The sequence below is a fragment of the Gossypium hirsutum genome, chromosome A05, assembly GCF_007990345.1.
Source record: "Gossypium hirsutum isolate 1008001.06 chromosome A05, Gossypium_hirsutum_v2.1, whole genome shotgun sequence".
NCBI classification, from domain to species: Eukaryota; Viridiplantae; Streptophyta; class Magnoliopsida; order Malvales; family Malvaceae; genus Gossypium; species Gossypium hirsutum.
The window spans coordinates 22,141,598-22,157,160 of NC_053428.1; the positions used below are offsets into that span (position 1 = coordinate 22,141,598).

Below are 15,563 nucleotides of genomic sequence, written 5' to 3' on the forward strand. Positions count from 1 at the left end.
AACAACTCGGGTCAGTAATACAATTTATTAACCTTTTCTCTCAATAAACTCTTTTGAGCAAACGAGGGATGAAAAGAAAATTAATAACCGAGTTGGGTCTTAACACTGTCATTTTCTTTTTATAAACTACGGCAAAATTGATACTTCTTGTTTATTTGCAGTTAAAAGACAAGGCTTGGTGGTAAGAAGCGTAAGAGATGGGTTTACAGCATTGGCAATCCGGTTTCTTCATTTCTTGGTGGCGAAATTGTTACAGTTCGCATGTGCTGGTGCTGCACCAACCGGTTCCTTTCATGCCCATCACGTTTTGGCTAGCCTTTATGCTATCAATCTTCCATCAGTCTTTGTGATAAGAATTTCAAGACATGATTGTATTTTTGGAGAATGAAAATTAAACAAGTTTTTTTTTTTTTTTACAAGTCAACCAATGATTAATTAATTTTATTATACTCTTTCGAGATTGCCGAAACTCAAATATGAAACTAACCAACCAGTTATTTTATATATCAAATTACATAATTAATTATAAACAGTCGTGTTATAATTAATTAAAGGCATAAAAATAAAATTTAGTCTCTAATATTTACTCATTTTATTGCTTTGATGTTTTTTTAATCATTTTTTTATTTTTAATTTTCGAATTTTATTCAGATTATTTTCTTTTGGAAAAAAAACTAATTGAACTCTTTAAATTTTGATAACATTAATGTGTCACCAGCACAACAAGTTACATATATTTCATTATTAACATAGATGATTTTTTTTAAAAGTTTTAGGATTTTTTTAATTTATTAAATTTTCAAATATTTTTATTACTTTATTAATTTTTTATGAATTATACGTAGACGATCACATAAGTAACCATGTCAATGCAGTTAAAATTTTAAAAATCAATTAGTTTTCTCATTAAAAAAGTAATCTTACTAAAATTTAAAAATTAAGAGTTAAAATAATTCAAAAAAAACATAAAAGTCAAAATGGCAAAACAAAACAAAAAAAGCTAAAATTATGTAATAAAAAGTTTTTATAGTCTTTTGTTATATGACAAACCATAAGATGCAGTGGAAGTCAAGAAATATTAAATGAGCAATGAATATCTTTGTTTCTAATTTGGATGCGAATGTACGAATAAGATTAAATTCTTAATAATAAAAAAATCATGTTTTTTTTTCTTGGACAAAACACCTTTGGATGGTTTTGGTTTGACACAACCAAAATTTGCGAAGTAGATGGGAAATGAGGAGATTGAGGTCCAAGGAAATTTCAGATGATAAACGTATCCTGCAAAACAAAACGGAGTGGTTTGACTACGTGCTTTGCAAGTTTAGAATCAATAATTTTGTTTACTATATAACAAAAAAAAACATAATATAAAATTTGCATACTATTAATTATTAATGTATCAAATTTTATATTAATTGGTAACACCTTGAACACAACTAAAACATAATTATAATACCATGTTGACCCCCCATTAGTGTTGACCAAATAAGCTTTCCTACTACCATTTTTTATTTATTGAATGACATTTGTTAATAATAAATGGTTTCTTAAACAATGTATAAGAGGGCTGTGGGATCATGGTAAAGGCACAACTCTTTCCTGTTTCAGAATAAGCCAGAAAGTTAATACAGAAAAAAAAGGTTGAAGAGGGGAATTGAGGTTCTTAGTGTCTTATAATGGCGTCAAAGTTGAAAAGCATGAACCAAGATATAATTTGGGTAGCCTTACTCGGGCTGGTTCTTGGTGTCTTAGCTCGCTCATGTGTTGAGGGGCTGCAAAAGAGTATGGAGGAAGAGAATGTAAGACAACAATTTGGTGAGTTCTTTCTTTTGTAACGTTCATAGTTCCTAAACTAATTCACTCAACATTATTTTGTCTGAAAAATAGAGTCAATTTGGTTGATTTTGTACTAACATTTTTCGTTTTGGTAATTGGGATTTGCAGATAAAGTATGCAGTAGTGCGTTTAGAAGAATTGAGGATGGTTTTGTTACATTAACAGTTAAATTCCTCCATTTCTTCATTTCAAGGTGGTTAAAGTTGAGATATTTACCGGCATTGTTTCCGGCGCCTCAGACCATGTCTATGTTGTTTTGGGTAGTATTTACTCGATTGATCTCATCCATGCCGGATAACCCTCTGCAGTAAATTTTGTTTCATCTCCATTTTTCTCTGATAAAAGGATTAAGTTAGAGAGAGGACTAAGAAAGGAAGCAAAAAGTTGAAGGTTGGATTGGCATTGTGATGATGTGCATGAATTTGGGTTATAAACAAAATTACTGTAACACCATAGCCCCCACTCTCCCAAGTTTCTGAGAATGCAAAGCTAGGCAAAACTATTTCTCATGGTTAAATTTCAATGAAAATCAACAATGAGATCAGCCATTACTTGGTGAATTTTTATATTTTAGTTTCTCTTTTTTGACTTTTAGAAACCCAGTTTTAAAGCATACAACAGTGCAAAAACCTTTAAAGAGAGAGAGAGAGAGAGGGGATAAATAGACACTAACACTTAATGCAACAACATGAAGCTGATTTTCATTCTTTAAAATGTTCAAAACTCACAATACCAACATTCTGATCTGAACCCTGCTAAAAGTTTCCTACTTTACAATGAGTTATTTTAATAATGAAGACAAATTCTAATTTACTAATGGTGCAAAATTCTCAAGATGTCTGTAAAAAATAATAATAATAACTAGAAGAAAGATCTAGTAAGGGACCTGGTTCACCCTATTCCTTCCATTCTTTGTTTTCTCTAACAGCAAAATCAAATCCGGACGACAAAGATACCGCCTACTTTTTCTAGGACCTAGCCTTGGCCTGCGTATGCGCAGATCCTGTCCACTGCTTGGTTTAAACCAGGAATGGTTTTTGAAGCCTATGCCAGACCCAGAGAGGGATCATTAACCATTGAAGCCATCTCATCACCATCAGTCAATTTAACCAAATCAGTTAGATCATCATAAACAATGGAATGTTCCATGTATGGAAACTCGTGATTGCTATAAATAGAATTCAGAGAGGTTAAATGCTCATTTTTAGAATCAAGTCAGTCTCTATCTTTGTATCTTGGGGAGTCCCCATAACTTCAGTACCTAAAGTTTCTGAACTCAATATGTTAAAAGAATCAGTTTGAGCCCATTCTGATTTTAGCAGATCATCCGAACCAGTAACTGAAATACCATTTCTTTTGTCGTGAGAACGATCAGTATTTTTCCCAGAGAGTTTTCTTTTCAACATTTTCTTCTTGAACCGGGCTTTCTTTGCTTTGGGAACTTTCACAGTCTCGTCAGGACTCGTAGCCGTCTCTGATGCTCTCTTTCTGCAAGGAATAACCATAAGCCGAGAGTTGCCAAATGACTGATCAGGTAACTCAGATGCACTTGATTGAATAGCCAGTAAAGCAATTCTGGCAGCTTTGATCTCTGCTTCCTTTTTGGTTTTTGCCGCAGCTCCAATGTACCGAATGCCTCCAATCTCAACAGTACATGAATAGCTAGACAACCGCCCCAATGCTTCATCCTTCTGACACTGATATACTGGCATTGCATAATTCATCTTCTGCGCATACTCCTGTAGGAGATTCTTGCATAAGCCTGTCTCGTGCTGAAGCAGACATCCATAGAAGAAGGTCAACCATGAAAAATACTTTAATGATAAGCCAAAGTCACAAACTACATGAAAATAGTTATTTTACCACAAGAAGGTTTAGCAACTTCAAAACAAAGTTACAGAATTAATTATTACAAGCTACAACTCAATTTCTGAACCGTAAGTAATAGTTGAAAATGCCTAGCACTAAGTGAATATATAAACTAAACCATGGTAAAAACTTACAACGGGTTGAGAGACGCTTTCATTGATTTCACCAGTCTTGAACAACTCCATGAGAGCAACTTCAGCAGCCGAATGCTCTGCTGCCTTGCGATTAAAAAATCCAGGCAAAGAATCATATCTAACATTATTTACTATCACCGTCGATCTAAATGACGGTTCATGGGAAGGACCTTCCTTGATAGTCTCGTATACAGGTGTAGGAAGACCAGCTTTTTGCGCATATTCCTGCAATTGACTCTTGAAAACATAGCAATTGGAAACACCTGGAAGCAATATTGGAGTAAAAAGAAACAAAATGTAAGTTACAATCCCATGCAGTATGAAGAATTCTAAGGAACAATCCCTTAAAACAATCAATCAGAAAAACACAATCCCAGCTTTGAACCTATAATGCCATGCAAGGTCTCAAGCAATATGATCCTTGAAGATACTAAAATGGGTATGAAGAATTCCATGACTACCATAAAGGAACAATCCCTACTAAAACAATCAGCCATGAAAACACAATTCCAACACCGAACCCATATTCTAAAGCTTGAAAAAATAACCTAGAAAATCATCCAATATCAAGGAATGAAATCTTTGAAAATATTTGAACGAATACCAGGAATATAAGCTTCGCAATCCATCATAGCAATTAATCACTCGGATTACCAGAACAAAATCCCTTTTTCACAATCAAAATTCACTCTTTACCATCTCATCAATTATAAACTGAAGCAAATCCAAGCTCCGTTAAACAATGATTTTGATTCAAAAGAATGCTCATTTCATTAAATTTGGAAGATAGATCAACATCAGTGTTATTTAGCAAGGAATTTCCAGCAAGTAAATAAAATAATATATATTACCTGAGAAGTTTACATTGGTGGGCATGGCTTGAAGTGATTCGTGAGCTTTTTTTGCTTAACTGAAACTTTCAAGGAAAAAAAACACGATATGAATGTATTTAGGTGAGAAATTGAAACGAAAGGCGGTGAAACTTTCCTAGCAGTTTGCACTTTGCAGGACACTGGATGAAAGGGTTTATGGAAACTAGAGTCCATGAGAGTGTTAATGAAGGTGAGAGATCAACGCCATCCAACGTATGAGATTGGGGTTAATCGCACGGCTACTGAAAAGTTCTTCTTTTTCTTTAAAAAAGAGAAAAAAAAACAAATAAAATCATAAACTTTTTTTAAAGAAAAGCAAATTGATTAGGTTTAGATTTTTTATCATTCATAATTTATAAATATTAAGATTTAATGTTGTTATTAATTTTAAAAATTATCATTATTAATTTTTTGGTAAGAAAATAAACTTGAATAATTAACTGATCATTTTATATTTTTTTAATTTTTGAGTGATAAAAAAAAATTATCAATAGTTGAATGATTATTTTATAATATCTTTTAGTTGAATGAAAAAAATATACTAATAATTGATTGACTATTATTTTAATTTATCTTTAGTTTATTCGTTTCAACGAGAAATACAAATATAATAATAAGTTCAACCAATTAAATCTTAACTTAATTGATATAAATATTATTATTAATATAGAAATACATAAGTTCAGAAACACTAAAATGATGTTCCCTTCCTATTCAAGAATTGAGGAAAGTTATAACTAAATCTATGTGTTGTATCAAAAATAATAATAATGAGTTGAATATATTCCTTGACAAAATAATGGGTTAATATATGCTTTATCTTTCAACTTGATAACTTATCTAAAGTTTTATGTTTTTTTTTAACTATCCCCGACTTGAAATTTGTTGATTGAAGCGTTGTTTGTTATATTACATCAAATTAAATATAAAATATAATTAAATTGTTTAAAAATTTTAAAATTAAATTAATCTAATAAATTTTATATTACGTGATAAATAGCTTCTTATTTACGTATTGGTTTTTATATATTTTATAGAAAATTTTAATATATATTTATTAATATTAAACTTATTTAAAAAATTATATCACTAACAATTTATGTTGATTTAGTTTTTGATGGATTATTAATCAAAGCTAAGTTAATATTCTTTTGAGCAAGTGACTAATGTCGTTAACTTTTGTATTGATGGTCAACAATTAGTGATACATGTTCTAAAAATTAAAAATTCAATAAAAGAATTGAGTAACTTTTCGAAAATTACTCATAATTTGATTTAATTTAATATACATTATCTCATTTTTATAAAAACTTTTAAAATTCAAAACATCATTTTATAATATGTTATAATTTACATTATTAATATTATTTTTTATATATTTATAAAGAGTAATTATTTGATACATAAGCAATGAAAATTTTTAATTTTACAAGTGAGATTAAGATTTTACTAGTTACCATATGTCATATTTTTTTATTTTGATATTCTTTATATCTATTTTACGGTTTATATTCAAAATTTCGTAATTGTTTCTTCTAAAAATATTGTCTCCCCCACCAATGTACCAAATAGTTATTCATTTACAAAGAAAATGATATACATATTATATATTTTTACATTATTTACTTTTAATATCATTATTATTTTTTTATAATTATTTTTAACCGACTAAATTCAATTAATTTATTTTTTCTAAAAATATTATTTATTCAAACAAAATAATCATAAATACAAATATTTTTAATTTATGTATTTTGAAATAGCATTTTAAAATTTTCCAAAATTTAAAATTTATTATTTAAACCCAAATTATTTTTTAGATAAACTACACTCATGGTCATTAAATTATTAGTAAGTTTATATTTTAGTCGTTCAACTTAAAAAAGTTACAAAATAGTCACTAAACTATTCAAAAATTTTCATTTAAGTCACAAAATTATTTGAAAGTTCTTATTTAAGTTACTAGGTTGTTAGTTTTTATTTTAAGTCCGCTAGAGAGCTCAAAGTGACCATTTGACGATTGGTAGGGTGGATCAGTATCTATCGACCAGTAAAAGAAAATAATTTAGATCCAAGTTGATTTGGTAGTTAATGTCAAAGACCGAAGAAAAAATTTGTTTGGATTTCGATTCACAGATTTGTGATGTTCAAAATTGTTTCATAAAAAAAACTAGACTGTAAAATAGGGGGAATAAGAGCTTTCGATTAATATAGGTAATACGAATAAAGAATGCTATACAACAATAATTTAGCCAACTCAGTGACTTAAATAAAATTTTTTAAATAATAATGGCCATTTTATAACTTTTTAAAATTAAATAACTGACACATAAATTTACTAATTAAATTGATATCTAAATTATTTGTCATTCATCAATGTGGTATCTATGATTTTTCTTTTTCTCCCAATTTACTAATTTAGTACCCGTGGTATTATTTCGTTAACCACTTTATTTCTTTTTTATTTCCTTTCTAATCTCCACGTGGAAAAACGGTTCCCTTAAAAAAAAATATTCCCTTTGAATTTCTAATCCTCTTTCGCTTTCACACAAGATTCTTCTTTCTCTTTCACAGAAACTCCATTGGCGCTGGTTCATCTTGAAGCAAGGTAAGTTGGGTTCAAGGATCTGGCTTCCGTAAGTCGTCGATGCTCTTCGCGCAAGGTATTTTCTGTCGGCGCTTGCCTCGCCGTCAAGGAAACTGAGGATATCTTGAACAGGGCCTTTGCTTGCTGACCTGAAACGTTCTGGGTTGGTTTGGAACTCCAAGCCTTTGTAGCCATCCAGATCCGGGTCCTGACTTATTGTTTCTCGTTATAGATTCTCCATTTTTTAAGAGAAGGGAGATTGGGAGAGGCAACAGCGTTTTGGGTAAAGGTGAATATCCATAAATGGTGAGGAAAATTCAATAGAAAAATCAAAACTGAGTATTAAAAATGAAAAATCGCAATGCCGGAATTTGAGACTTGTTGCCGGAATCTAAAAAATTATGATTTTTTCGGCGAAAACATTAATTCTAATGAAGATAGTTATAGGTTTTCGATCTCTATTGCATTTTTCCCGTTTTATTATGAAAGAATGGAACAATTGGGGGGTTATATATATGACGATGGGTTGTCCAAGAAATTTTGTGCAAGAATGGAAACTATAAAATTGATGCTTGAGAAGTTTAAATTTTAGAATGAAAACTAGAAATTTAGGAGGAGTTTCGTAAATGTTTAAGAGAATATGAACAATTAAAAAGGAAATATAAAACAACTAAAGAAAAAATTGGAAAAAAATATATATAATACCACGTGTCAATCACTGATTTGCCTAATATTAACACGTCATTTTTCGTAACGAATAATATCACAGATACCAAATTAGGAGTAAAAAAACCATAAGTGCCAGATTGATGAATGAAGTATAGCTCAGCTACCAATTTGCATATTAACCCTAAAGGAAATTGGTTACAATAGGCCAGTGGGAGTTAGGCCTCTCCACCTAGTTTGTTCGGCTGGCAAGTTTCATGGCTTTTGCCACCCAACCAACAACAACATCGTAATTGCGTCTACAATGAACAAAAAACGTATCCATGCATAAAGATAAATCTGTCCAAATACTGTGGACGATGGAGACAATTTCCCATGGTATGCTAGTTGTGGCTTCTAATGCATTGATAAATAAACCCAATATCTTTAGAGTATGTTTGGTTGGGTGTATTGGCATAGCCAATACACCCCTAATCGGTGGGCCCACTTAATCCCATGTTTGGTTGGGTGTATTGCCCTAATACGGGCCTATTACGTTACGTACGCAATCCTCATTTTCTCTGCTTCAACGCTGATTTTCAATCCCTTCCAAAAGAAAGGATTAGCTAATCGGTGTCTGTTTTACCCTTCCCAGCAGAAATCGTTCTCTACCCCACCCTCTCCCTCTCCCTCTCCCTCCCAACATCAACAGAAGTTGCCACCGAACCAAACCTCCACCCGCTCAGATCTTTCGCCGACTTTCATCTTGGCATCTTTCACCAACATCAACAGAAGCGGCAAGTGCTTCTTCTCTTTTTTTACTTAATTTGGATTTTTAATTTTCTTCCTCATGATTGTTTTGTTGACAAAAAACAGATTTGTGTTCTTCAACTATGGTGGGTTTTGTCTGTTGAAATTAGGGTTTTTTTGGGGATAAATTATCAATTCTCCTGCATTATCATTCTATCTTGTATCCTTCAGTTGTCTGTTGAAATAAGTCTAGTTTGGAGTAGAAAGTTAAAAATGCGTGGATTAGGCTTCTGTTTTTTTTTCCCTTTATTTCGCCATTCAAACTTCATGTGTGGTGAAGCCGTTATATAATGATAAAGTATGATTGAGTTTATAATGTCGTAATTACATGGTGGATTTTAATTTCTAAGCAAGAAGTTCTGTGGCTGAACTTTCTGTTTTGTCGTGGCCAAGCAGGAGTTTTAATTGTGAAATGGTCTCTGAGGATACTGTCCATGCATTAAAAATGAACAACTGATTAATAATCTTGACAACTGCGGAGAACTTCTGATCTATTGCATTCTCATTTTTTGGAGTTTCTGTTTCATTAGATCAATTCATTTTATACAACTTTTCTTGCTTTTGTTTGAATATTTGTTTTATGCTGTTTCTCTTTTCTTGGATTTTAATTTTGATCTAAAGTCACTTGATTTTTGGATTTTAGTTTTGATCTGAAGTTACTTAAAAAGTAGCATCTATAATCTTCAAGATGTTCGATTTTCAGTATTTCTGGGTCTTATTATGGCTTGTTTGTCGAGAAATTCTAATGTGTGGTTTTGGATATAGGTTTAGTTGAGGCAAAAGTACCATGTAACCTTTTAGTTGAATGTTTTACATGTGGAGTAGTGTATAATCTATCATATGTTTTACACACTGCTGGGAGGTACTTAGTTAAGCGTTTTAGAAAGGCTCAGTGCCCTATTGTTGAGAGGCTTACAAACTCATTGATGATGCATGGCCGAAACAATGGAAAGAAACTTATGGCAGTCAGGATTGTGAAGCATGCTATGGAAATTATTTATCTCCTGACTGATCAGAACCCAATTCAAGTCATTGTTGATGCCATTATCAACAGGTGGCCTATATGACCTTTAAGAATTTCCTTTTTCAAATGTATCACTAGTTGACCTTAATCTTTAAAGTAGCAGATGATGTTAATTAAAACATCTTCCAATTCTGGGTTATCTTTGTTGGATCAATCTTTGATTATCCTTGTTGATTTTTGATTGATATAACAGTGGACCTCGTGAATATGCTACTCGTATTGGTTCTGCTGGTGTTGTGAGGCGTCAGGCTGTTGATATTTCTCCTCTTCGTCGAGTGAATCAAGCCATCTATCTCCTCACCACTGGTAATCGTGAGTCTGCATTCAGAAACATTAAAACTATCGCTGAATGTTTAGCTGATGAGCTTATTAACGCAGCAAAGGGATCATCTAACAGGTAAATAACAGCCTTTGAACTCCCGTGTTTGAACCTTATTTTGCTTTGAAACTAGGAACTGTCCTTGCAATCCCATTTATTTACCACAGCTTGCTTCATCATTCTCGTGTTGTTTGTGCAGCTATGCCATCAAGAAGAAGGACAAAATCGAGAGAGTTGCCAAGGCCAATCGTTGAGGAATTGGTAGGACTTTGCATAAACCATGGCAGTGGACACTTCTGTTTTTATTCAGTACTTTATAAGTTACCTATTTTGTGTTCCGAACATAATATGAATGTTCCGTTATTTAAGTTGAGATGTTATTGAAGAAAGCATATCCTGTTTTGGTTATATATGTTGTACTTATTTTGCCATGGTTTGAAGCTGTTGAGTTCATCTTTGCTGCAAACAAAGAGATGAGAGTGCTTGATGTGGTTGTTTTGACCACATTAAATCGCCCTGCCTGTTGCTGATAATTAGTACTTAAAAAAGAGACAATTAAAGGAAGAAATCAAATTGAGTTTTTCCAATTATTGAGCAGATGAAATTATACAAGTCTTTCAAAAATATTGTTTTGAATTTCTAACCCAGCCAATAGAAGCAAAGAAAAAAATATTAATTGGAGCAATTGTACAAACTTCTATTTGAAGTTAAATACAAAGGCCGTAACACTATTGAAATCAAGCCTTTCAACCTGCATTAACAATGGAAGAGACTGCAGTTCATCAACGTCAAATTTTATAGTTTATGAACATGATTCTCTCTATCTACAGATAAAGAAAATTTTTTTTAGAACTTTATACTACAAAAGTCGATTTAATAATCCCGTTCTAATACTGCTTATGTTGTTTGGCTTGTTTCAGTTGGAAATATAATTTATTAGTTATAATTATTTTAAATTTTATTAAATCATATATTTTAATTAAAATATATTTAATATTAATTATTTCAAATTTTCTTTTATAGTATCATATATTATGATTTGAGTAAATTCATATAAGAATATTAATTATTAAGAATTTTATTAAATTATATATTTTAATTATAATATATTTAATAATAATTATGTTACTTTATATTTTACAGTATCATATATTATGATTTGAGTAAATTCATATAAGAATATTAATTATTAAGAATTTTATTAAATTATATATTTTAATTATAATATATTTAATAATAATTATGTTTAAATATGATTAAATTATTTATTATTGATATTAATAATCTTATTAAAATTTAAATAACAATAACAATAATAATTTACCAAAACAAATTTCTGCTAATTATAAGAATTTTATTAAAATATATATTATTAATTAAAATATATTTAATAATAATTATGTTTAAATATGATTAAAATATTTATTACTGATAATAATAATCTTATTAAAATTTAAATAACAATAACAATAATCATTTACCAAAACAAATTTATGCTAAGGGTATTCTAGTCATTTTAGTTTTTTCCATTATGCTATTACATCTCTATTCCATTCAACCAAACACAAGATTACTATTACGCCTCTATTCCATTACATTCAACCAAACAGTTGATTTGCTATTACACCTCTATTCCAATACACCTCTAATCCATTACACCTCTAATCCAATACACCTTTAATCCAATACAGCGAACCAAACGTGCCCTTAGTTTTATAATTATGTTGGAGTTGGACCATCCATTTCTCTTAGCAAGTGCATCTTCATTGAGATTCGCAGCCAAGTGCTGGGCATAAAAATTTCCATGCTTTCACCATCAACGACTTGTCCTTTATGGTTTTGCACCACCGCAACAATTCTTATCTTTGCTATGGTTATTAAAAGTCGTTGGAAAATTCAGTTTAAAAATATTATTTTTAAATATAGTTAAAATTGACTCTTGTGATATTTATAATAATAAATTTTAAACTAAAATATTATATATGATTTATGTGAAGCGGTTCAATTCGTTTTTTAATCTTTTACTAAACGATTTTCTTCGTTATCTTTAAAATTCCCAAATTACATTGAGTTTCTATTAAATGATCTTCTTTACTATCTTTGAACCCTTCAAATTGCTTTGGGTGTGAGCTCAAAATGCACAAAATAAAAACTTTATTAAATTTAGTAGAAAAGTTAATTTCTCTACGTGGAAACGAAAAACTTTAGGTTTTTCAGAGAATAAAATTTATTATTGTAAGTAAATTACCACTATCTCCTTCCAGAGTAACAACCCTCAATAGTTTTTTGTAATTAGGAGATCTCATAATTTCTATTTATAGAAAAATAGTACAAGAGTTTAACTTTACTAAATAATAATATTTTAATAGAAAAATACAACCCTATTGTGCACTAGGGTTTGCCACCCCTCTCTTATGTAATGAGTTATCAGGCCTATTTCGTTTATTGGGTACAATTATATGTGTTATCTAAACTTTTAACTGACCGGCCCTAGCGTGTGCACCGAAGCTTGTAATTATGCAATTAAATATAAATCTTAAGCACAATATCTGCAAATATACTAGTCAAATTGTAATTTAGTAAAGCGTTACAACGAAACACTGAAAAGTATTCTAAGGATTGTACCCAATAAAGGTTTGCCTAAACTAAATTGCAAATTCATACACTACTAGGTTTAAATACTACTTACATACTAATAATATTACGGCAAAGCAAACAATAAAAAGAGAATTTATAAAATAACATAAAAATAAATACTAAAATAAAATAACTAAATTTCAATCAAATTAAGCAAACTGAAGATTAACACGTATCCGTGTTCGTGATTAACTTTAGGTTCAGGTTTTTACCAGATTAGTTAATAAATAACCTAATTAATACCTTTCGGCCTATAACCAGATTAATTGATCGATTTAATCTACTTATCTTTCGACCTGATAGCTTAAACCAAGCTAGATTAAGTTAGTGCTAACATTTCAGCCTCATCTACCTAAGTTACTTCTTAAGGTCGTCAATCCTATGGTTTAATCTCACATAATCTATTCAAACGAAATTGTGGTAAACCCTGAACCCTTAGTCAATCACTCCCACTTCCACTCGTTAATCTTCCTAGGGTTCTTAGTTCATGGCCACACTAGATGTAATTTTCCCTACTTGAACATTAAACGTTTAAATTAAACATAAAAACAAGAAAAATGAGAAAAGAAATCTAGATTTGAAAATATTTGTTGAAGCTTTAAATCTATGAACCCTTAGATAGATGTTAATCTTGATTCAAATGAAGCATAAACACAAATAAACAAAATGAAATTGCGAAAAAAACTGAAATTGAACTTTAATTGAAATCACAAAGTGTTTAAATGGAAAACTAAATTAAAACCCTAAATTTAAGAAGACAAAAAATTCAAATAATCAAAAGAAGATCCCTTAACAGGTTGTAAAAGCTAATTTTTAGAACATTGTTGTTAGATGACCAAATAAGGTCAATTACAAGCTGCTAAACACGTTAATTATCATTGTGCGGATGAAAAATGCTCTTGGCTGATAAATGGACCTCATCGAACTGGTGCCGCGACATCCCATGGCTATTGTCGCGACATTGAACATCAAATACCCCTTTTTTTGGTTTGAAGTTTGATGTTGCGACATTAAGTAGTTGTTATCATGACATTGAAGGTTGAATGTTCCCCTCTAGGTTTGAAATTCGTTGTCGCAACATTGGATGGCTGTTGTCATGACATTGAAGGCTGGATATTCCCCCTCTAGGTTTAAAATTCATTATCATGACATCCTTTTTTAATGTTGCTACATTCAGAACAATCCATTGACTCATAGGCTTAAATGTCATCCTACATACTTAATTAACATGTCAGTTTTCTCCTTAGGCTTAGATTGACCTAACAAGTCATAAAACAAATTAGAAAGCTCATTTTATTGAATTCAAAGGTAAAAACTACTAAGTCCATAAACTAAATAAAAAATACATCAAATTACTCGAATACAAGCACATTAAGTGTTGAAAAGAGCTTAATTTGCCACAACAAATTATGACAAATCATTAACCGACCTTATAATTTATTCAACCCAATAACTATTTTTCTATTTTCTAAAATATTAATTAATTACTAAAATACTAATTAATTTAATTCTCACTTCTAACTTGAATAAAAAATTTCTCACTTCAAACTTCAGTTATTTAATTACAATCAATTAAACAATAATTCCAAAAAAATTAACTTAATTATTAAGTCATTTTTTGTACTTTGCGAGATAATGTAATCACTCTAGATAATGATACATGTGATATGTTTCTATTAATTGTCGTTTTTATTCTTTTTAAATTATCGATTCTATCTGCAATCTATTTTGGATTTATATCTAGCTAACAGATGGACCAATTGAAATATATAATTAGGGCTAAAATAATTTGTAGTTAAGTTTTGACTCTTCATCTATTAATTATGACATTATTTAATCATGGATTCATTCTATTAAAGCACCACGATTGAGCTTTCCTTATTAAATACCATTATGAAATCAATTTAATAAGTGTTTTTCCAATGACCTTGTCATAAGTATGTTACTCTCGTATAATATCTGTTGAGGATCGACCCGATTAAGTAACAAGTAAAAAAAAAGCGGAATAAATTGAGAAATTGAACACACAAATTTAACATGGAAAAACTCCTCCAAAGAGGATAAAAAGCCACGGGCAAATATAATTTTACTATAATGGAAAAATATCGAAAAGTACAAAAAATGGAGATAAAAACTAAACCTCGAAAACCCGAAAACAAAGAACCCTCAAAACGTAAATACAAAATTCTCTAAATGTGTTATGAGTTCTAATATTTAATGAGTATTTTTTCTAAGGTTGTAAAAGAGCCTATTTATAGGCTAAATTCATAGTTCAAATAATAATAAAATAATATAAACTAATCAGTGTTTGATTGAAACAAGTAAACAGAGTTTAACTGAAAGATTATTTCTTAAATTTGACTAAAAATAGGAGTCATATTTAACAATATCCTTAATCGTTTTAGGTCAAATTTGTTCTATGTTCACCTAATATAATATTATTTTATCTCATGGTATTCATTACATCTTTCTTCATGAAAAAATCAATTACTATCTAATAGTAATTAAATTATTTGTCTTAGACAAATTACTCGTAGCTATGTTATTTTTTCATTTATCATGTAATGCCAATGAGAGGATATCACTTATCCTTTATTGGGCTATGAATTTTGATATAAACGTTTTTGTTTAGTTTTACACCCTTTTGTGATTCAAATTAGCTAAACGTGCCATGGGAAACCTAACAATGTGATTGAGTTGGGGTAGGGAGATGATAAGGGCTCAAACTCAATGAAAACACATTCAGAATGAGTATGCGACACCAATGCCAGGAAGTCTTGATGTCACTGAAGGTGTTGAAGTGAAGAAATTGAGTCATTTTCCAGTG

The 15,563-nt window shown here is 30.3% G+C and overlaps 2 protein-coding genes across 2 annotated transcripts; one reads left to right on the forward strand and one right to left on the reverse strand.

The window, feature by feature from the left end:
• Positions 1 to 2,514: 2,514 nt before the first annotated feature.
• On the reverse strand, positions 2,515 to 4,960 carry LOC107957827 (double-stranded RNA-binding protein 1). The gene is made up of 3 exons (XM_016893413.2): positions 4,694 to 4,960; positions 3,843 to 4,105; positions 2,515 to 3,611 (listed from the first exon to the last, which is right to left on the reverse strand). The coding sequence occupies exons 1-3, from the start codon at positions 4,716 to 4,718 to the stop codon at positions 3,030 to 3,032; spliced, it is 870 nt and encodes a 289-aa protein (XP_016748902.1). The 5' UTR covers positions 4,719 to 4,960; the 3' UTR covers positions 2,515 to 3,029.
• A 4,386-nt stretch (positions 4,961 to 9,346) lies between these two features.
• LOC107960676 (40S ribosomal protein S5) lies at positions 9,347 to 10,507 on the forward strand. The gene is made up of 3 exons (XM_016896978.2): positions 9,347 to 9,810; positions 9,974 to 10,177; positions 10,299 to 10,507. Exons 1-3 carry the CDS (start codon positions 9,683 to 9,685, stop codon positions 10,351 to 10,353), a joined length of 387 nt encoding a protein of 128 aa, XP_016752467.2. The 5' UTR covers positions 9,347 to 9,682; the 3' UTR covers positions 10,354 to 10,507.
• Positions 10,508 to 15,563: the final 5,056 nt, after the last annotated feature.